Source organism: Girardinichthys multiradiatus, chromosome 1 (genome assembly GCF_021462225.1).
Source record: "Girardinichthys multiradiatus isolate DD_20200921_A chromosome 1, DD_fGirMul_XY1, whole genome shotgun sequence".
Taxonomy (NCBI): Eukaryota; Metazoa; Chordata; class Actinopteri; order Cyprinodontiformes; family Goodeidae; genus Girardinichthys; species Girardinichthys multiradiatus.
The window spans coordinates 11,942,046-11,965,791 of record NC_061794.1 but is presented as its reverse complement, the minus strand read 5'-3'; the positions used below and the strand labels follow the sequence as shown (position 1 = coordinate 11,965,791).

The following is a 23,746-nucleotide window of genomic DNA, read 5'->3' as shown; positions in this document are numbered from 1 at the left end:
TTTTGTGTTTGCCTTCATTTAGAGGCAGACTCTGGCTCTGATGTTTCTGTCTTAAAATTATAGCCTCAGGTTAACTATTTTCAAACTCCACAGATCTTGCTTTTGTTCATGATCATACATGTTTATCCAAGGTGTGTGCGATCTGTGACTCAGCAGCGCTGTGTTCATCTCTTTTAGGGCGTCAGGCTTTACTGCCGCCTTCACAGCCTCCACACACTCGTCGTCAAGTAAGTACCTGCCCTCCTCTTCCTCTCCCCCCATATGCTAATGTTTGTGCCCTCCAGGTGCACAAATGCATATTCATGATCAGGGTTCACATTCACCATGCTTCAACCCTTTCTTGTAATGACTGAACAAACTGCTTCGATGCCAGGAATGACAGGCTGCAAGCGTCTTTGTCCTCTAATGTAACCTCCTGAAGGTTAATTCTTCCAACACTCAGTCAACGTTAAATATGCCTGATTTTCCTAAAGGAAGCAAATATTGTAAGTCCTTATACAAAATGCAAAAAATACATCCTTCTTTTCTTCTCCATCCCTCCTTCATTCACATGAACCAGTTTGCTTTCATATGCACTATACCAGCTGTTTTCTCTATTAAATATACTGCATAAATTCAACTCTCCTTTAGTCCTGAACAACATCTGATTCTGATCAAAATTATTTGAATATTAAAACGTTTCTTCAGTTAAATATTAAGTCATATCTTTACCTTGGAAGGACTAAAGTGAACTGCTAAAATTTAAAACATTCCTGTAACTTGAAAAAGAAAATTCCTGCTTTAAAAAATACTTTCCACACAAATCCTCCTTTCCTACGACACCACCATCTTCTCCCTTATCTTCCCTCCATCGCTCACCCACTGATTGAAAAGCCCAGGGTTTCCATCGGAGCAAACAAAGAGCTTTGGGTCTGGGGACAAATCCTATTAACACACAAAGGCAATTCCTCTGCCTGCCAGCCAGCTATTATGTAACATGGTCTTTCTTTTTCAATCTGTGGCTATACTGGTACTGTAGCAGCATTTAATTAAAAGCTTTAACTGATTTATTGATTAATGAATATTAATAATTATAAATCATCCCTCTGCTTTATTAAGAGTCAAGAGTGATACAGCTGCTGCTGATTTAATTTGTCTAACAATAAAGTCTGCACTTACAAAGATAATTACTTATGTTTCTTATTTTCCACCATTGAGAAAGGCTCCTTTGTCCAAATCTACACATAGCAGATATTGCATTAGATGTTAAGTTTCATTTAAACGTTGAAGTGAGACAGAATCAGCTCATGGATTATGACAGAATCTACCAGTTTGTAGCGACTGGGATATTTAGCACGGCTAGCATGACTAAAGCTGTAGTCTTAATTCTGGGATTATCGAAAAGGCTGCCAATATTTCTAACTCTAACATGTTTCATGACGGGCAGATTTTGAAAGCTCTAAAGGGCAATATCAGAGCAACTTTGCTGTACTCTGGTGAGCCTTTCTGTCATCTACTGAAAGCCGGAGTGAACCTGGAAAAAGCACAGAGGTGAATGTAGTAGAAAATACAGTTACTTTTTTAATAGATTTCTACATTGCTGCTTCCACTGTCATTTTTAGCGCCTCACTTTCAGTGTACTTTTCAATGCAACCTGTTATATACTGGTCACTGTTTATATATATTCTTATGTGTTCATTGATCTGAAAAAAATTGCATTATGAGTTTTTGACCAGCCAGCCTCCGTTTACAGCCAATCAAGCCAAATAATGTCCACTTCTTCTGAACAGTATTATTAGTCTCTTTAATTTTGTTTTGTTTTTTGTTAGTTGCTTTAGCTGTTTAAAAAAAGCTCAAAAAATCTTTTTCTGAGCTAAAATAAAAAACAGTGTTACATGTGATGTGAGTTTTAACCCAACTTGCTTTAAGCAATTAGTGAAAATATTGTTTTTCCTTTTGTTGCTCCTTTAGAGACAGAGACCACCATCTGAAAACCTTCAAATCAGTTTTGCCTGCTAGCAAACTGGTGGACTGGTTAATCTCACAGGTAAGCATCTATTACACTTCAACAAAGCACCAACGAGGTATCAAATCTAAACTGAGGTCAATGCAATACCTGTTTATTTTTATTTTATTTAAAAGAATCCACGTTTTTGTGTAAATACAGTGGAAACTTTCTTATTTTTATTAGTTTATGGTGTTATTTTTATATGATGGTGTACAAACGTGCCAGGAACATTCATCCAGATTTGTTGAAAAATGACAATGGGTACACTCACATTAGTAGTTTTCTGCAAAGATGGGGGAGTTTTTATTTTTTGGTTGAGGTATAAATGGTGACAGTAGCATGTGTCATTATTAATGTGCTAATTTATTTGTTATTGCCATTGCTGTCTTCTGTAAATGCATAAATGATGAGCTGTTTCTTTATGAAGCAGCCAGATGTTTTACGATGTACATGTGGTCTTCATTAGGAGTGTGTAAAGATGCTCTTCTAGGATCACCATCCTTAACCCAGGTTGTGCAGCAGTTCATTGTGTCTGAGAAGGTGAAAACAGGCATTGTGACTGTCCAACTGACTGTGTGCGTCATTGATTTGGTTTCCCAGGGAGACTGCTCGAACAGAGAGGATGCTGTGACCCTGGGCGTGGGGCTTTGCAACAGCGGCTATATGCACCACGGTCAGTTCTCTCTTAGAGACACATGTATGAAGGTTGGATAACACGCACACACATGCAATGATGACTACTGATGCCTTTTTGAGCTTTAAGACCCTTGTTATTTTAAATCACAGATGTTATCTCTCATCTACTGTGGTTCCTTCTCTAACACAAACACTTTCATAATTTCATTATTGTTTGTGTTATAAAGGTTACCCAATAGTTTCATCACGGTGCTGCTTTGTTGCATCATCTTGTCCCCTATTTGCCCTCTGTCTACTACAAGAATTTAACTTGGCCCTGCCTTTATATTCTGTATTTGTTTACAGAAAGAAGCAACATACATTTGCATAGGCTGTCTGATTTATCTAACCTCGCTGACCACAATGTGCCGAAGCAGATTTGGTTCCAGCCCAGAATGTTAAACATAAACAGCCTTAACAGTGTACCCTAGCCAGAGCTGTTTGGCTTTGCTACACAGTCGTCTGGGTCAGTCCCGTGAACCGTGACCAATGGTTGGGCCTATAATTGACAGGTCCATATTCTTGGCCTGGTGTAGGAAGTGTAAAGCGAGAAGCTCTAAAAGGATGTAGTGTCAGAATACTAAAGACGGGATATGATGATAGCAGTTCCTGATCTCCTAGAAGGTCAATGTTGCCCATTCATATGACTGGGCAAAAAAAGTCTTTAGTCAGCCCTCATGTCATCATATTTCACTCTTATGGAACCAATGACTTAATTGTTTGTGATAATAATAATTTGGAAGCCTGTTTAATGCTATCGACATTCAGTCCCCCTCTGGTTATGCAGGCACCGTACACATATACACTGCCTTGCATAAGAATTCATTTACCTTGATCCTTTTCACATTACAACCACAAACGTCATTGTATTTTATTGGGGTTTTATGCAATTGACCAAACGTGTGGCACACATTATATTTAGCACTTACTACCCTTTGTATTTAGGTAGTAAGTGTATCCACACCAGAGCTCTTTGCTTTCCCGGATAGTCTGCTTTGTGTTGGTAGGTGTCAAGGCTTTTCTGAACTCTGGTGCCGATCAAACAAGCAATCTCTGCTCTGCCTTAAAACGTAGGCCTTGGTTCACTTTCAAGTGAACATAGTACAGTTCACTTGCAGTGGAAAAGCAAACAGATCCCGCAAACCGAAGGGAGGACAGGATGAATAATTTATTGACATATGTATGTTACATGAAAACGTTTGAATCCTTTCACTGCCTTGCTCTATGTCTGTGTTACCACAGCAATATGTATTATTCTATTCATCAATGCTGCTTTCTTCTGTACTTCTGCATTTGTCTCATAAGCCAAATGAAGATGTGAACATTTTCCGCATTCCATATCCAATCTTACCATGGGATTATCCTGGTTTGAAAGTAGCCTTAATCCCAGTATACATACAGCTGTCCTATGAAGCCCTCAGAGGTTGTTTAGAGAACATTAGAGAACAAACGGCATCATGAAGAACAAGAAAAACAGCACATAGGTCAGGGAGAAAGCTGCGAAAGACTTGGAAACTGGAACGGACCCAGCAACACAATGACCCTAAGCATACAGACAGAGCTACAGTGGACTTGTTTAGATTAAAGCATAATGATATCTTGGAATGATCTAGTCAAAGTTCAGACCTAAATCCCAATTGAAAATCTGTGTCAAGACTTGAAAATGTATGTATCTTAGATGATCTTTATACAGTCTCATGTATATTTCTTATTGACATGCTTTGGAGCTGTCTGTAGTAAGGTACAGGATGTCAGCCACTCCAGACACATGTACGTATGCCCTTAGAAGCGTACACATCTTCTCTGAAACCATTCCTTACTGTTTAGCTTGTTTCACTTTGTCTCAGACACTCATCTACAGTACCTCCCATTGCCATCTGTTTGAAGGTGCCACCTGTTCTGACTTTTCTTGTCCTTCCTCAAAGCCCCAACCCATCTTCGCCCAACCTGTCGGTACTTCTTTCCTCCAATCAGTTCACTTTCTCAAGACCTCAACACATCTGCTGCAATGTTGCTAGCTCTGTTTTTCTTTTTCCGTCCTTGTCTTATAAACTTGGCCGTGTCTTTGAAGATTCAAATATTTTGGGACTGGGTTAAAGCCCCCTATGTTTCAAGACCCTAAAGAAGGCCTCTGATCTAAAGCTAAAGGGTGTATCAAATTGATCTTTGCCTTAATCCCAAAAGTACTTTTATATTTAACAGTGTGCATTTATAATTAAGGTGCAGCTTATTGCTGCATTAAAATCTTAGAAATATAGGCTTAAGCAAGGTTGTTTTCACACTTTCAAATCCACGTGATTTCTGAGTGTTTTCAAATATGCACTATATGTGTATGTCTATTACTGTTTTCTAACAGTTTCCTCACTAGCACTCCCTTCAGTTAAATAGGTGGTGTAAAAGTATTAAAGGCCCCAGCCTATATGAGTCAGAGGAAGTAACTCACATTCAGAAAAAGGTTTGAGTTGGAGTGAGGCCAGTATGAGAGGGTGTGGTGTAATGACATGTGCGATGGCTTTTTCACATCTTTGGGTGGCAGAGGTTCTCCAAATCTCCAAGCAGCTGGGTACCTAAGTGCTAAGATTTGCCTGCACAACACGCTGAGTGTTTGAGCCACATGTCACACATTTCACACTTCAACTTGATGGAGTAGTTTGGATGTCTGTGGTTTGAGTTATAATGTTGTATAGGCACCTGTTGCTGCTGTGCTTCAGCATTAATTGACAGCCATCCGTTTAAATGAACATGCTTTCTGCTGGTTGATTGGCCATAGCCAGCCATAAAACCATATCTGTTTTAAAAACTATTTATAAATCAAAACTAGGGCTGCAACTAACGATTATTTTGCTAATCGATTAATCTGTCGACTATTTTTTCGATTAATCACAAAATGAGCTTAATAGGAGATTTTTAACAAGGTGAAGCTAAAGCAATGAACTGCACTTTAAGCGTTCTGGATGGAGCATATTTACAGACAAAGAAGGTTTTTCATCTTAAATGCAAATGTATATATTTATTGTACAATTTTGGCCTAACTACTGCTCTGAGTGGGTTGTTCTTTCATCAAAAGGCATGTTTAAGAGTCTACATACTCCAGTTAATGATTATTCGACAACTAAGTTAGTTGAAGATTGTTTCAATAATCGATTAATCACAATTAATCCGAATAATTGTTTCAGCCCAACTTGAGACTGGGAAGTCCTTATAGCTCCCTTCCATTGCAGCATTTGTACATAATAGTTGTTGGCCATTTATATTGTTCATCAGACAAAGTCGCATGCTAATATGAAATGGGTGACGCAAAGCGAGACAGGCTTCACTTTGACAAGAACGTGGGGGAGTGTTTTTAAAAGGACATTACAATACAAATCATTCAGTTCAGTAGATATTCAGTGTATTTTGCAGTAATCTTTAGACCTGAACATGTAATAAAGAGCTGAATTAGTCTAGGTTTGTGAGGAGAGTTTATTTTTTTGGATACATTATTTTGTACATAAGGTTCCATAAATGCTGGGTCTGGATAAGCCATGTGCCTTCACCTGTCTGAGGTGCCCCATGTGTTAGGGCAACACTCTGCCCAAAGGCGGGATTTCCCAGTGCAGTCTAACAAACACAACAGATACTTATTTGTGCTCTCTGTTACCCAGATGTGTTTTAGCTCCAGATGTTCCAAATGAGCATCATTGTTTTAAGACCTAATTGACCAATGCCCTCTCTGCTTTAAAGATTTGTCTATTAAGATTGCCTTTATTTCTATGACACATACTTTTTTTTTGCCAGCTTCGGATTACACGTTTTATGACCCTTCTGTTGATACAACCAGTCAAGTAGCCAATGAAAACACTGAGACGTACATTCTTTGCGTATCTCCTTGTATTTTGCCCTCATGTGCGCTCCTCTCTCTTTTCATCCCTTTAGTTTTAGAGAAGAGCGAGTTTAAAGATGACTCGCAGTTCTTCCGTTTCTATGCTGACGAAGAAACTGAGGGAACCGGCACCAAAAGCAAGCAGCTCCAGCGAAATGACTTCAAACTCATAGAAAACATCCTTGCCAAGTCCCTTGTGGTGAGCTTGAACATTGACATTCACACATACCCTCACATGTAATGCACACATGGTCACAGAAATTCTCACATTTGGCTGGGAATAGTAGCTTCACATTGCGATTCCTGTACCATCTGCAGCATATCTATATATGCTGACAATAAAAGGGCTGTGAACACATCTCAAGAATAATAAACCTGGCACGCAGACATTTTACTTCACTGCATCAGACACCATTATCTCCACCCACATACATATAAAAACATTGTTTTAGTTGGAGACAAAGAGGTTTTATGGAGGTAAAAACAGACCACAAGCTTTTTTCTTCAAGTAAATACACATTTAGCTTCACATACACACTCTTCAGACCAAAGAATGTGTGTGTGTTCACAGTAATCACAATGTTCTTATTCCCTTCACCTTGATCCCCCTCGTGAAATTTCCTTATGTTTGAATCTGCTCAGATCATCGTGTATCTTGATAAGGGTTTTGTTGTGTCTGTAATCACATTGTCATCAGCTGTATTAGCCAGAATGAAAGCTCTGCCGTTCTGATGCTGAGGGCCGAAAAATCTGTTTCTCTCAAAAATGAGTACTATTGGTCCATCTAAGTAACATTAGACATAACTTGTAACAAGTAAGTAATGCAGGTCTAAGGTTTTTCTTTATCTCCTTGCACAAAAAGAAAGTCAAACAAAATGTGGTAAAATATTTACCTATTTGAGCAGCAATGTACGCATTTCTTTCAGAAAGAAAATGAACATATTTTACTATGCTGCTGTTGATGCATGTACAGTACCTCAAAAAAGTATTCACACCCCTTAAACTTTAATGCGTTTTTTTAAAGATATTTCTTTTTGGCACTAGTGGCCTTTATTTTTATTTTTTGACAGTAGACAGACAGGAAAGAGGGGTAGAGAGAGGGGGAGACATTCGGCAAATGTTGCCGGGTCCGGAACTCGAACCCGGGACTTGCCGCTTCGAGGACTGTAGCCTCCGTATATGGTTGCGCACCAACCCCTACACCATCAGCGCCGCGCCCAACTTTAATGCGTTTAATGTGGATTTTATGTGGTACACAAGATAGGTCATAATTGTTAATTGAAGGGAAATGATTTGCCTTTGTGTTCATCTCTCATTACTCTGATGCCCCTAAAATAAATTTCTGTAAATGCTTTTAGAAGTCATATTATTAAACTAAAACCAAAACTACCTGTGTGCTATTTAATGTCAGTATAAATACAGGGGATCAGTGGCAGTCTCAGAGGTTTGTTATATTAGTTACCAAACAGCATCATGAAGATCAAGGTTAAAGTTTGAACCAGGGTTATCTTATATAACAATTTTCCAAGCTTTTTCCACATTGTCCCCTCTTGTTACATATGGTAGTGGCAGCATGATGCTGTGGGCACAGGTAAGCTAGTTGGACTTAATTGCAACATTGAGTCATTGATGATTGAAATGGGTACACATCTCATTAAACTTCTTTGCGAGGTGTGAAAGGCTTTTTATTATTTTATTCAACATTGTCATTGTCTCTATAAACTTATATGTGATGTAAGCCATATTTGTCTTCGTTGCACTTTGCTCATCTATTACATGTGATAAGAATATATATTACTTTGTCAAATAAAATTAGGTCAGCGTACTAGCTCCAGGTTTCATTCTAGATGGTGCAACAAAAAGAGAATTGTTTATCTAACGGAAGCCAACAGGCATCACCAGCATCCCTTTTCTCGTCCGAGTAGGAAGTAGGCTTGCTATCTGGCCTTCCACAAGAAGTGGAAATGGCTTTTACTTGATTAGCGGAACTAATCCCCCTCTACCCTCGCCCCATTATTGAAGCGAAGTGCAGGAACTCTTTATTTGCCGCAGTCATCTCCTCTGATATAACAAAAGAGATCACCATCTTATCAGGGCCATGCAGCAGGAAGATGGCCCCAGCAGCAGCTTAACAAATGGGAACTTCTAATGGGTTTTGGCAATGACGTTTTATACGACAAGGGGAGCAAAGAACATCGTCAGACATGAGACGCCTGACACGCAATGAAAATCACAAATCTCTAAGGGATTTGTGTTAACATGTGAATTTATACGAATGGGACACTTTTTAGTAAAGGCAAACTTTAGCAAGTGTATAAAAGTATCTGTCCTGCAACCAACCAGTGTAAATGTGTTATGTCTCTGTGCTAGATTCACCCTGAGGAAGAAGACTACGGCTTTGAGATCGAGGACAAAAACAAAGCAATTGTGGTGAAATCTGTCACCAGGGGCTCACATGCAGAGGTAACGGTCAGCACACAGACAAACACAGAGAAGGTGCACGCTCTTCCTGCCACAGGGCATTAGTTCCCAGTAGTAATGGCTGTCCATAATTTTGACGGCTGCTGTCAGTCTCCCTCTGTTCTCTTTTGCAGGAACCTTGTTTTCTCTTCGGCTGCACAGTCATTTCCAAGCTTATTCACATTACCCAAATATCTAAACACTCATTTAAAGCAATTAAAACAAAAAAGAGACACTTTTCTATTCAAAATGGTTGGTTGTATCTTTTTTATATTAATGTTGGGGTTAAGCAGCCCGAATTGATCAATCTGACTATGAAGCAAACTTTGTATGCTGTCTTATTTCATCCTTCCTGAAACGTTGTGAACAGTAGGTTATTCTCCTATTGTCTCTGTATCCACTGATGCAGTCCCTTGCAAGGTTTTCATAGCCCTTAAACATTTTGACATTTTATCCCAGTGCTACCACAAACAATGCCAGTATATAACAATGTATAATTGTTAATTGGATAGAAAAAGAAACTTAGTTTTCAAAATCTTTTAAATAAAGAATCTAAAAAGCAGGGTGTACAATTGTATTCAACCTCCTTTACTCAGATACCGCTGTTCAGTCGTACTCGTACTCGTCGTCGTCCGTTTATCCGGGACCGGGTCGTGGGGCCAGCAGACTCAGCAGAGACACCCAGACGTCCCTCTCCCCAGACACCTCCTCCAGCTCCTCCGGGGGGAGCCCAAGGTGTTCCCAGGCCAGCCGAGAGACATAGTCCCTTCAGCATGTCCTGGGCCGTCCCCTGGGCCTCCTCCCAGTGGGACGTGCCTGGAACACCTCCCTAGGAAGGCGTCCAGGAGGCATCCGGTATAGATGCCCGAGCCACCTCAACTGGCTCCTCTCGATGTGGAGGAGCAGCGGCTCTACTCCAAGCCCCTCCCGAATGGCCGAGCACCTCACCCTATCTTAATTTTCCATCAGCCTTGAGAGTCTCGCTGGTGCTTCTCAAAGGCGAATCCAAACAGCCAAATTCCTGGTCTTTCTGCCAGATCCGAGCAAACAACTTTCTCCAAGATTTATCCCATTTCACCCCTGAGTCCAGGAACCGCAACCTGCCTGCGATCCTGTGTAAGGATCACATCCAGTCTGCGATTCAGCTCACGTAACATCTCAGTCTGAGTGTTGATCGCTCTGAAGATCCCATCATACATGCCAGGCAGCCTTACAATGGCCAGAACAGCTGCTGACATTCTCCGAATTACTCAATATGCCAGGTAACCACTGACTCCAAAAAGCAGAAATCCTGATATCAAACATCCAATTATATACATATCTTCAACATCCTCGACTGACATTATCGACAAACACACAATCCTCCACTTCTGCCAGGAGTCCATCGTGTATCCGGAGAAAAATGTCCCGTCCGGGCAAATGGGCTCTCCCGACCCCTGTCTTCTCGTCTAGAAAATTTGATCAATTGCATTGAGAGACCAGCTGACCAAATCCATATTTTGGAAGAATTTGGAAGATGTGCAAAAAGAGGCTCCAAAAAAAAGACAAGACACAGAGCTGAAGCAGGGCAGATATGGGAGGGGTGTGGCAGACAGAGAAAAAGCGTCCACCTCCACCGAGAGCAGGAAAAGAAAAATACCACTCTGATTGAGATCGGGGAGGCCATTCCTCCCGATCACGCCTCTCCAGGTATCACTGTCTTTTCCCATGTTGGCGTTGAAGTCCCCCAGCAGAATAATGGAGACCCCAGGAGGGCCACTATCCAGCACCCCCGACTGGGACAGTCGGCCGGGTACTCCGCAGTAGCGCTCGGCCTGTAGGCCGAAACAACAGTCGGAGACCTGTCCCCAACTTGAAGGCGCAGGGATGCGACCCTCTCATCCACTGGGGTAAACCCCAACACAAGACGCTGAGCAAGCAAACCCACCCCAGCCCGACGCCTCTCCCCGTGAGCCACTCCAGAGTAGAAGAGAGTCCAGCCCCTCTCGAGGAGATGGGTTCCAGAGCCCACGCTGTGTGTGGAGGTGAGCCCGACTATTTCTAGTCGATATCTCTCGACCTCCCGCACCAGCTCAGGCTCCTTCCCCCCCCCCCCAGTGAGGTGACATTCCACGTCCCTAGAGCCAGCCTAAGCATCCTGGGATTGGGCCGCTGAGGTCTCCACCTTCGTCCGCTGCCCAATCTTCTTTGCACCGGTCCCTCACGGTTCCCCCTGCAGGTGGTGGGCCCACTGGGGGATGGCCTCGCATCTCTCGTTCGGCCCGGCCGGGTCCCGCGAGGAGCAACCCGTCCACCAGGTGCTCTCCGGCGAGTCCCGATCCCAGGCCTGGCTCGAGGGTGGGACCCCGGCTCTGCCTTACCGGGTGACGTCACGTGCCTCGATGTACTAGTCCTGATGAAGGATTCTTGAACCGCTCTTTGTCTGACCCATCACCTAGAGCCTGTTTGGCATGGGAGACCCTACCAGGGGTATTTAAGCCCCAGACAACGTAGCCTCTAGGATCATTCGAGCACTCAAACCCCTCCACCACGTTAAGGTGGCGGTTCAAGGACTGCTGTTCAGTCCAGGGAAAATCAGACCAACTACCTAAAACTAAGCAAAGAGCTTCAAGTCAGAGAAGCAGCAGAGAGGCCATAATAACGGTAGAGAAGGTGCAGCCATCCACATGTTAGATGGGAGAAAGAACGGGACAATTTTTAGTCTTGCACTCCATAAATCTAGCATTTGTGTTACAGTGAGATGAGGAAAACCGTTCTTTTCCTTCTACTTATCCGTTATGTTCTTCTTTGTGTTGGTCTGGCATTTGGGATTCCAATAAGATACACTGAGGTTTCTGCGTATGACGGGACAAAATGTGGAAGAAATTTCAAGAGGCTCGATGAATACTCTTGCAAGGCACTGTGTAATATTAAGCCCTTTCCTCAACAGTAGTTAAATTATCTTGTTTCACCACCAATAACTTCATACTACTTTATCTCATACAATTGAGTTTCAGATTTTCTCATAAAATCGGTTTCTTTACTTCTTGCAGTAATTGCACAGGAACTTTCTCCATAATCTACACGACTTCCCTCTCCTTTATTCAATAGACTCCTCGATGCTCCTTTTTCTTAATTTCTTCTTCCTCCTGTTGGTCTGTTTTTTGCCCCTCCATCCCCCGAAGAAACAGCATTGCTGGTTGTGACTGGGCCTGTGTGCCAGCACAGTGAATGAAGCTCAGCTGATTCCCATGGGGCTCTGAAAGGGGCTGAGAGACACACTCACTCACTCACTCACTCACACACACACACACACACACACACACACACACACACACACACACGGAGTTCTTTCACTATATGATGCTATTATAAAAAGTCACGTGTAGACCAGCACCCATGCTGCGTAGTCCTTTTCTCATTCAAACGGCTGTGGCTCCTCCCTGTCGTTCCTACATCCATGCCGGGCTATAATCCAGAGTCGGGGTGTCTGGCTCGGCCGAGGCCACCCCAACCGGATCCGTGCCCAGGACACTGGGCTCACACAGCGCACAGACAGAGGCAGCATTATTCTGACAACGTGACCAAAGATGTGAAGGATGACTGCATTAAATGATATACAGCAGGCGACGGCGCTATATGAAAAGGTTATAGAAGTGCATATATGACTGTTTGATAGCTTGGGAGCGTAGACATGTTTGTACAACTGGTACTGCATTGTCACGTACTTTTAATCTGGCTGAAGAGATGGTATGTAATGGTTAACTTGAGCCACCAAAGGTCATACATACAAACAAGCAATCACATAGCAGAAGAAAACATAAACAGAAGGTGCACGTCTTTAATCTGATTTGTAAAACTGTGGGAGCTAGGAGTTCAGTGCGAAAATGCGTGCAAATTGTGCCAGCATTGACCAGGTGTAAATGGTGTGCAGCACAATCATATCTAGTAATCTTATTATGCACTCCCTCTATAAAAAAAAACACTTACCTGCTTTGTCCTGCTCACGCTGGAAAATACATGACAAGACTGAGCAGACTGAATATTTAAACAAGTAGACACTTTGATTTTTGTCTGTTTTGTTTTGTTTGGTTTGGTTTTGTTTGGTTCTGCTGTGCTCCTTGGAGGCACGTAATGCTGAACACTGTCTTCATTCTGGGTGATCCACACTAGTCAGGCAAAAACTTGAATCATATGGAAGAAAAACAGCCAGAGGTCTCGCTGTTGCTCACAGTTTGTGAAATAAATGTGGTTGTCATCTGAAACTGTTACTTTGTGAACAGTGCTTTGGAAGACACCAAGGCAAGCTGCAACCTATAAATAAGAGCCTTCTGTCTCCTGTCTGTCCGTCTGTCCTCCCAGATGGCTGGCCTGCAGGTGGGCAGGAAGATCTACACCATCAACGAGGACCTGCTGTTCCTCAGGCCCTTTTCAGAGGTGGAAGCCATGATCAACCAGGCCTTCTGCATACGACGCTCACTGCGGCTGCTGGTCGCCACCAAAGCCAAGGAGTGAGTATGAGAAATCAGTCAGGCATACATGAGCACTAGACACAAAGCACAAGCTGTTCTGACTCGTCTTTTTCTCCTCTAGGATCGTAAAGATCCCGGACAACCCAGAAAGCCTCTCCTTCAGGCTCTCTGGATCTGAACCTCCACATGTCCACGCTGTGAGGAAAGGTGAGAAACAAGCTTTAGGTCTCAGATTTCACCTTTTTCTGAGATGTTGGGGCTAAATATCAGTAAAATTTTGTTATGTAAAGCTTAAAAGTTCAAAATCAGGGTAAAGCAGAAACTCAGCAGAAACATTCAAATGAGTCATTATACTGTGCCTTGCAAAAGTATTAACACCCCTATAAGTTGTTCACATTTTGCCAGATTATAACCACAAATGTAAATGTCTTGGGATTTTTATTTGATATGCCAACACAAAGTAGCACATTGTTGGTAATTCAGAGAAAAACTGTAGTTTTCAATTTTTTCTTTTTTTTTACAAATAAAAATATGAGAATCATGAATTGCATTTGTGCTCAGACCTACGATCTACTGAGTCAATCCTTTCGCTGCTAGTGCTTTGGGGTATATCTCTACCAGCTTTGGAGATTTTGCCCATTATTTGCAAAATAGCTCAACTTCAGTCAGTGTAGATGGAACAAGGCTGTAGACATCTATTTTCATGTCTGGCTAAAATCTCTCATTTGGATTTAGGTCTGAATTTTGACTAGGCTATTTTAACACATGAATCTAATTTGATTTAAACCATGGCATTGTAGCTCTGCCTGTATGTTTAGAGTTTGGTCTTTCCTGCTGGAAGATGAACTCCAGTTTATAGCCTCTAACAGGTTTTATTGGAGGATTTCCCACTATCTAGCTCCATGTATCTGTCATTCAACTTTGACCAGCCTTAATTTGGTCACATCTAATCGGAGCATCATCTTCCACATGTTTGCTTTGTCTCCTACAGGGCTGTGGCTAACAGAAAATGGGACTTTATGTGGCTTTCTGTCAGCAAATGCTTTTTTTTTTGCCACTTTTCCATAACTGCCAGATTTGTGGATGCAAGACTAATAGTTGTTCTGTTGACAGATTCCTCTCCCACAAATTGTCTGTCTTGTGTTGGTCTATCATTAAATCCTAGTAAAACACACAGACGTTTGTAGTTGTAATGACACAAAATGTAAAAACGATCGAGGAAAAGGCCCCCTATACAGTTTATTTCAGAAGATGTGATTTAGCAGTCTTTATTTGTAACTTGATTTTACCAACCAGCCATCTATTGAGGGTGATTAAAGGGTGTGTATGTTAAGCCTTTGATCAAACACTAATGCATGCATTTTGTGACATCAGTGCCATGAAATGTGTTAAACGTGTTCATGATGGCAACTTGACAAAAACATTCTGAGTGAACTTCAGTCTTAAGTGAGCTTACTGTAGCCTCTAACCACCTGTTACACTCTGCTTTTAGCTTTATGGCTGCCTGTTAACCACATGACTTTTTCAGTGTTTTCGCTCCTGACAGAACGGCACCTACAGTCATTGATCTTTTTACATAATCCACCCTGCATGCACGTGTCCTTTGTGATCAGAGCTCAGAGAATAGGAAGAAACTGCAAAAAGCAGGCTTATCTTTTTGATCTCCACCCTCCTATTTTCTCCTTACAGCCACCTAAGTAGATATTTGCACTTCTTAGACTCAGTGAAAGTAAAATAAAGAGGGATTTGCAGTATGACATGAGAAATGATAGTTGGATCTGTGTAAAGCAAACAGAAAGAGTGGGATAAACCTGTTGAAAGAACGAGTCTCCGAGTTGCGCAGCTAAGGAATGTGATACCTTGGTTTTACTTTATTATGACATCTCTGTTTTCACCTCTGCTCCTCTCCCCCTTCTCGTTTCCTACTGTACTATATTACTTCTGGCTCTCTGTTGGCGATTGAGCTATAGTTTTTCCAATAAATCTATGGTACAGAGTTCAGTTTTTTTCTCCTGCTAAACTGGTTTTACAATTTACTGTTGGAGAGTCAGGTCATTTCTGACGCCTGGGGTGGAAGTGATGGCTTGTATTTTCTGACCAGAGAGGAACAGGGATGGAGGTGTTGATTGGACTTCCAGGCTGCAAAGCCATTTGTACGATGAGACTTCATGGAATACCAGCGAACACATTAATATGCTGTTTTCCTCTAAACACAACATCACAGATTTTTGCAGATATTTGGATTGATTAAAACATGCAGAAATAACACTCTTTTGCAAATGTATTCACACCCTTTATTTTTTCCATATTGTATCACGTGACAACCAGAAACCTCAGTGTAGTTTAGATGGATTTTATGTGATAGATCAAGACAAAACAGTACATAATGGTAAATTGAAAGGTAATGCTTTTGTTTTACAAATGAAGAGCTGCAAAGGGCATTTTTATTCTGCCCCTTTTACTTTTACAGCCCTAAATGAAATCCACTGCAACCATTTCCCCCTTAGAAGTCAACTGATAAAAGATGATTTCAAAGTTGTTGATCTGGAATTTAATCCAAGTATAATTGCAACTGTTCAGTAAGCTTCAAACATCTGATTGAGCTCGGTCCAATCCTGTAGAGATCTACAGATAAGTTGGAAATAAGTGGTGTACTCCACACATCTGACCTAGATCCCTAGTAAAAACATGGTGGTGGCAACGTCATCCTATGGTGGTGCCTTACTTTATGTTAGTGGTAATTACAAATGCTTGCCTCACCCTCTTTTTTGCAAAATGTTATAAAAAAGTATTTTTCCTTCCAATTCACAAATATGGACATCTTTTTGTTGGTATAACATAAAATCCCAATAAAACGCATTGAAGTATGTGGCAGTAACCTGTCCAAAAAAGTTCAGGAGGTATGAACTGTCCGGACTATGGCTTTTATATTCTGATTTTGCTTTGACCCCTTGCAGGCTGGGAGGCAGCCGCAGCAGGTCTTCAACCCGGCCAGGTTATCCTGAAAGTCAACGGCAACAATGTGAACCGCAGTGATTACCAGGAGGTCCTGGAGCACTTCAGTGCCCAGTCCACCCACCAGAAGCCCCCTCAAGCAGTGAGAATACACAAATAAAAACTTTTCTTCTAACGATTGTTTTTTTTTTTTTTACGAATTGCACTTTTCATTGAGAAGATTTCCAAAACTGGTCAAATTTCTCCCACCAAGCTGCTTCATTCTGAGTCAGAGTAAAGCCACTTGGTGGGATAACTAGGGATATTTTACTATGTCTAAACTATGCCATTGTTCCTTGAGGTAATACAAAAAAAACTTTACTGGTGCTTTAGTTTTTCTAACTGTTACAGTAAGTAGGGCAGCATGGTATGGTATCTTGATATATTTATTGTTATTTTGGATAGCACAGTAAACACTGTCCTTAGTGACACAAATATTCCTGGAATGCTACTGAAAACAGTATCAGCCTCGTCTGTTTATTGTAGTATAATGTAAAATATTAGATATAAGTGTTTAGCAGTGGGATTTTATTTTATTTTGTAAGCTGATGATATAATCTTGCCTTGATTGAAAAGACAGTATAACAACCTGACTTTTTCCACTGACTTTCCATCCATTCCTTTGCCACGAATGTTTGATTTAGATTCCTGTGCACTGACTCATGATTAAACTCTTCCTCATACTCCATACTGCATGGCCGGTGTCAAACATGCAAGCTCTTTACTTGTTTTGACATTCTGGTTGCAGCACTTCGTGTCTCCAGGCAGTATTTCACAAGCCCGCAGACCGAGTGTCCTCCCTATGGTGTAAATCAGTGTTTCGTTTAGTTTGTTTCAGCCCTGTCTCTTTTTGACAATTCCCTTTTGCTCCACATAATTCAGCTGAACAGCCTGATTATAATCTGATTCTAGTGAATGTTCACTGCATCATTCAACAGCAGGACAAATGATCAGATCATTGTTGCCTTCATTATCAAGTTCAAGTACTTTTAGTCAGTTCTGACTGTCCTGCTAGGCTAAAAATGCATCCACTGGGCAAAAATAAATACTTTAGATTCTCTTTCTCAAATGTTGTGGATTAGGTGTAGTTAGTCTATATATATCAGAAGAAACATTTTTTATTTTTTTATGCAGTCTATATACAGTCAGCTCGAACTGTATTGATCTTATTGCATCTTATTACATTTTTTGCACCTTTTTTGCAGTTGTTTAAATTGGTAATTTGCTACGGTTTCCATGGAGTGGATTCATTTCAAGGTCCGCAGACAAATCCCATTCTCCCAGATTGCTTTAATCTTTTCTAATCTGTTCTTCATCTTAGTGTCACTGGGTTTATCGTGCTTTTGAGGATGTGGAGGAGCTACAAAGACCAAGCAGTGCAGGCGAGAAGGAGGAGAGTCCCTTCAGGCCTTACCCGGTGGAGAACGGCTCCAACCACGAGGAGGGTAACACAACTAATGGAACAGGTCAAACATGATGCTTAAATACAAGCGCATTTTGCAATATGGATTATATATATGCAAGTCTGTTGTGTTAAAAAGCATTGTATTATTTTAATAGATCTTCATTTGACCTCAGATGTGGATCTTAATCACTGTCAGTAAAAAGTAGCTTCAATAGGCAGTAGTTTGTCTGTTTTTAACACGCTGATAACAGAGTAGGTATGCATAACATGTCCAGAGCACACTGTGTTCCTCTATAAATGATATTGCTAAAGGTATAATGCTGTATTTGACTAGGATTGGGGGATGTCTGTAATATGCATATTGTTTTTTTATCTTAAATATTTACATCTAATTGTATAATGTTTTTATTATTATTCTTTAATAAAAAGGATGCCTGTGAATGTGTAAAATTAACCAATGTAAAATTGATTTACAGACCACAGGCTCTGCAGACTTTCCCTCTCCAACGATCTGCCTATGGTCAGCCTGACTGTTGACAATGTCCACTTGGAGCACGGAGTGGTTTATGAATACGTGACCACTGCTGGTGTCAAGAGCCATGTCCTGGAGAAGATGGTGGAGCCCAAAGGCTGCTTCGGCCTGACTGCTAAGGTGGTTATTAACAAATTATTTCAGTGTTTTACTTTTTGTGCCACACTTGAGCACAATAGTAGTTATTTTCAGCCCCCCTGAGTCAATATTTTGTAGAGCCACCTTTTGCAGCCATTACAGCTGAATGTGCTTTGCTTTAAATCATTTTATTGGACCTCTGGCCGTATGTTTTTGTCCTGTTTGACAGATAAACCTCCATTCCATTATCATGTCTTTTACAGCCTCTTAATAGGTTTTCTTGTTGGACTGCCCTGTATTTTGCTCCATCAATCAATACATATGCACACCGCACTTCAGCTTCACAATAAGGGGCTATTGTGTGTTGGTCAATCACCTAAAATCCCATTTATATACATTGAGGTTTTTGCTATTTGTTGTTGTTTATTAGTGCTAAAAACCTAAACATTTTATTCACTGGAATCATAAATGGTTCTTATTTCTAGTGAAAAAGGTTTTTTCTGTCAACAAAAACCTCCAGTCAGGTTTGGATATGAGACATTTTCTAAACTTTGTTTAAGGTTTGTCCATCCTTCGTTCTGTGGTTCTTATCTCTACAGATCCTGGAGGCATTTTCTGGTGATGACAGCCTCTTTGTACATAACTGCAGCCAGCTCATCTCACAGAGCGATCGAGTTGTTACCATGCCACAGTACGAGTTCAGACAGATCTGTGACACAAAGCTGGAGAGCATCAGACGTCGTATCAGCAGCTATGAGCAGGTACTGAGACACACTTTTGTCTGGTTGTAAAGACATATCTTAAAACTGAAAGGTTTCTTTAACTTAAAGAAAAAGAAATCCACTAACGAATGGTTATTTTGCTTTTACTAAAAAGAATACCTGCTTCCAAATGATCTGCTAAACATCAAATGCAGCCCATGATGTTCTCTATTTGCTTATCAACATCACCATCCAACACATTTGCTTAACCCTTTAAGACTGAAGACAATATAAGGCTCTTACAGTTGCTTAAATAGTGCCTCAGGACTAAATAGATCAATGCTTGCTTAATGGCCAGTGTGCCTCATCTCCAACTTCTCTCTTCATGTTTTCTCATATTGTTTCCCCAAGTTTTCTAAGGAGCTAAGGAACAAGGTGTGGCCCTCCTTCAGACAGGCCGGCGTTCGCCCTCACCTATTGGGCTGCATGGACTTTGTTCCCACAAACTGCCATGTAAATCTGATGCAAGTCTCCTACCCCAAAACCACCACCTCTGCCGGCAGGACTTTCAGTATTCGCTTTGGTCGCAAAAACTCCCTTTATGGCATGGACCCAGACCAAGGTATAGCAAATACACAAACACATCCATGTCAATAAAAAAAAAAACCTTTTAACAACTGCATTAGTCACACCTTCACTGTCACTGATATCCATGATGATGCAGTTCAACACCCAGTTAATTGATATTTTTTACTACTTATTCTCTGTGTCTGTTTAATTCCTGGGTGATTGAGAAGCAAACACTAACTGCAGCTTCTCACTGTAACAATAAGACATCCGCAAGTTTTCTCACAGCACATTAGACGAGTGGTTTGCCATTAGGACTCCATTAGCCTCCTAATATTCTTAGATTATGGGCATTAGAAATCAACGATTGATGTCAGCAAAAAAGGAAGTGTAGGAAGTTGGAAGTTGACTCAGTGCTGGAAAGGGTAAAAAAAAGAGGGAAGAGTTAGAAACTCGACTGAAATATAACCATACCAAAGAGTAAACAAGGACATTAGAAATCCTGTATGTTTGGAAGCAAAACATGTCTTTAGCAAGCTACATAGATCAGCTTTGTCACAATGACACTTGGTATTAATTAGGAGTTTATGGGTTTAACTGCTGAGCTATGTCTGTTCTCAGCAAAGATGAAAATGCAACACAGCTGTCTAGACAGCAGACTGTGCAGCAACACTTGGTTTTTTAGAGGATGGCTTGTCTTCATTTCTCTTTCAAGCACCAGCTGCGATGCAGATATCTGCCCTGCAGTCGTCACCTTCAGATGATCTGCTTTTTGATGGTTGAACCTGACTGCAGTGATGCAGAAGGATAGTCATTAGTTTTGCAGTTGGAGATTTATTGCTTTTCTAAACTATTTATATACTTACCACATTTTGTCACATTAAAACAATATATTTTAAAGTATTATTTTCTCAGCGTTTTAAGACCAAAGTAGGTCTTAATTTTGAAATGGAAGGAAAATGGTACATGGTTTGCAAATATTTTTACTAAAACATGTTTTTTCTACACAAAGTGTAATTTACATTTGTATTTGGTCCCCTTTACTCTGATGTCCTTAAAGAGGAAGGTCCTCAAGGAAAACTCATTAGAGGATGAAATAAAGTTGGGACTTGAGCTGAGGTTCACCTTCCAACAGGTCAATGATCTTAAACTTATGGCCATGGCTACAATGGAATGGTTTAGATCCAAGCATATTCCTATGTTAGGAAGTCCAGATTTAAGAAAATTAATGTTCCCAGACGCTTTTAATATAGTCGGACTGAGCTTTAGCTATTTTGCCAAAAACAAATGGGATGCACGGTGGCGCAGTTGGTAGCACTGTTGCCTTGCAGCAAGAAGGTCCTGGGTTCAATTCCCAACTGGGGGTCTTTCTGCATGGAGTGTGCATGTTCTCCCCGTGCATGCGTGGGTTCTCACTGGGTACTCCGGCTTCCTCCCACAGTCCAAAGACATGCCCTGTTAGGTTAATTGGTCACTCTAAATTGACCTTAGGTGTATTGAATGAGTGTGTGCATGGTTGTTTGTGTGTTGCCCTGCGATGGACTGGTGACCTGTCCAGGGTGTACCCCGCCTCTCGCCCATAGACTGCTGGAGATAGGCACCAGCTCCCCCGTGACCCACTATGGAATAAGCGGTAGAAAATGACTGACTGACAATTGGGTAAAGATTTCAGTCACTAGATGTGACGACGTAAGGCTATATTAACAGTAAAAGGCAGTACAACAGTATTAACTCAGGATGGATTAATATGCTTTTCAGATTAGCCTTTTTGGTACAGGTTTTATTCTTAGGAATTATAGCCTTCTTTGTGTTGCTAATAAAATACATTAAAGTTTGATGTTGTACTGTGAAAAAATAAAAATAATGTTTAAGGAATAATAATACCTTTGCAATGCACTGCCAGTTTGGTAATTTTTATGAAAATAAGTCTAAATAAAAGTAAGAAAATTCTATTTTTGTAGCATCTTCATCGATTTAAACAAATGTGTATAATTCTTTCGATAAATTACATGTTTGTTAATTTACAGACTCTAGGTTTGTTACACAAGTTTATTCTGTCTGCAGCTCTAGCATGTGTCAGCTTGCTGCTTAGTTTGCAAAAGTAAACACTTTTGCATCCTGTTATTTTTCCTGCATAACAGTTGTGCTTTGTAAGTTGTTTTCCATTAAGAGGAAATAGAGACCAGACAGCAGTGTCATTTCCAACATCTGGCTTAGATATAATTGCCAGAGATGGAAGCTGTTTTTCATTCCAACACCACTATACACATATTGGCATCCATACTGATCCTCTCGTCTCCTCTCCTCTCCTCCTCACCTGTCCTGCAGCACAACTGAACCCCATGTCACACACCCAACACTGCATGACTAGCATGGGCGCTCCTTCCTGGAGCTGCTCTGGCCTGGAAGGGGATGAGGCAGACGGCAGCAGGGAGGAGACACTGGACGGAGGCGAGTGTTTGGATGGTCGGCAGGGGGTCCATGGAGAAGGTGGGCTGAGTTTCCTGCTCAAACAAGAAGACACAGAGACGCAAGATGCCTACATTTACTTGTACAGCCGCTTGGATGTTGCAGTGAGAGAAATGAGGCAGTATGTAGCTCAAATAGATGTGTAAGTATTACAGCTCTTACTCCCTTCTTCTTTCCCTTTTTTCTTCCTAGTGTCTTCCTACGTCTTGCCTCCTTTTCTTTGTTGTTTCCTAGCTTCCTTCTGGATTTAATTTAGGAATATATAAATACACAATACTTTGGATAAATATCGTGTTGCGAGTTGCTGAGAAACAAAACCCATTACTTTAGCCATCAATAAGCTTCTGGAATAATTCTGGCTGGAAGATTGATTGTTTGGTTGGTTGTTTCCCTTGCACACACATAAACTTTAAGCATTATCCCTACATTTTCACTTCAGTTGAAGTTGAAGATTTTGGAAGGCCATTCAAAACATTTAGTGTAAGACATCCAAAACCAGTTTTGGGATTATTATTTATCACTAGATGTATCCAGGTTTCAACTCTTTGACTGGAAGTGTCACCCTCAAAAAAAACTACATTTGTGAAGATGCTTAGAAACAGCTAAAACCCACCAAGGCACAAGCTTGTCATTAACTGGAAGCTGCTAGGACGGCAGTGTCACTGTCCACAGATTAACATCAACATAGATTGAGAGGATGCCGACCAAGAAAGAAGTGCAGCTCATAAACAACACCATGTTTTTTCCTGAGGATGGTGTTATGGTCAGAAAAGACTAAACTAATGTATTGTCATTGTAGCCAAATAGCTTAATCTTAGAGATAAGAAACACTGTACCAGCTGTTAAGCATAGTGGTGGCAGCATCATAGTGATGGTCTGGTGCAGCTTGCTAAGGGACAATTATTAGGCCCGAGCAGGAAAGCCTGCGAGGGCCTATTGTATCTTGAATGTTTATTATTATTCATCTGGGAAACGAATTGGCTTTTTGGAGGCCTTAACATATTCAAAAATACCGGCTTCATATTTGGTCAATATGCAGTTAAGGCATTGGGGATTAAAAGTTATCAAAATTGTGAGTTTTGAGCATATTGAAGGGGCAGGTCTAGGCTTCAAAGTTAGCCTTCTTGCCGCAAATTTCGAACAGCAATAACGTTCACATAAATTGGCTGAAATACATCAAACCTGGTATTATTGATCCCTCTCAGGTCACCAACAATCCTATCTGGTCAAATGATGGCATCATCAAAGCCACGCCCCCTGAGAACAGGAAGTCACTTTTTTCACTTGGAAAGGTGCCTCTCTGACCCTCTTGACCCGATCAACTTGAAACTGTGTCAGAAGACAGATAACTAGTGGGTCTAACTTCATTTGAAGCACAGTGACTTTTTATAAAAGGGCGCGGCCATGGTAGCGCGCCGAAGTTGGACGTCATGCCATGGCCATATGTTTGGCTTTAACTTCCACATACATCATCTGATCTGCACCAAATTCAATGTGATTGATCCTAGTCCAGTCCCCAACAGAGATCTGATGACATATTTTGTGGGCGTGGCCTAATTTCTCTA

The 23,746-nt window shown here is 41.1% G+C and overlaps 1 protein-coding gene across 4 annotated transcripts in view; it reads left to right on the top strand.

Annotated features, from left to right (window-relative positions):
- Window positions 1–23,746, top strand: part of prex1 (phosphatidylinositol-3,4,5-trisphosphate-dependent Rac exchange factor 1) — a 113,362-nt gene that overhangs the window by 67,492 nt on the left and 22,124 nt on the right. For 3 of the 4 annotated variants that reach the window (XM_047364072.1, XM_047364217.1, XM_047364299.1), the window contains exons 13-25: window positions 178–227; window positions 1,951–2,026; window positions 2,588–2,660; window positions 6,578–6,723; window positions 8,895–8,987; window positions 13,326–13,474; window positions 13,557–13,642; window positions 16,393–16,532; window positions 17,751–17,895; window positions 18,311–18,486; window positions 19,044–19,205; window positions 19,557–19,767; window positions 22,041–22,323. In XM_047364072.1, coding sequence (XP_047220028.1) covers window positions 178–227; window positions 1,951–2,026; window positions 2,588–2,660; window positions 6,578–6,723; window positions 8,895–8,987; window positions 13,326–13,474; window positions 13,557–13,642; window positions 16,393–16,532; window positions 17,751–17,895; window positions 18,311–18,486; window positions 19,044–19,205; window positions 19,557–19,767; window positions 22,041–22,323 — 1,790 coding nt within the window. The remainder of the gene's footprint in view (window positions 1–177; window positions 228–1,950; window positions 2,027–2,587; window positions 2,661–6,577; window positions 6,724–8,894; window positions 8,988–13,325; window positions 13,475–13,556; window positions 13,643–16,392; window positions 16,533–17,750; window positions 17,896–18,310; window positions 18,487–19,043; window positions 19,206–19,556; window positions 19,768–22,040; window positions 22,324–23,746) is intronic. The other variant, XM_047364151.1, reaches the window with a different exon arrangement.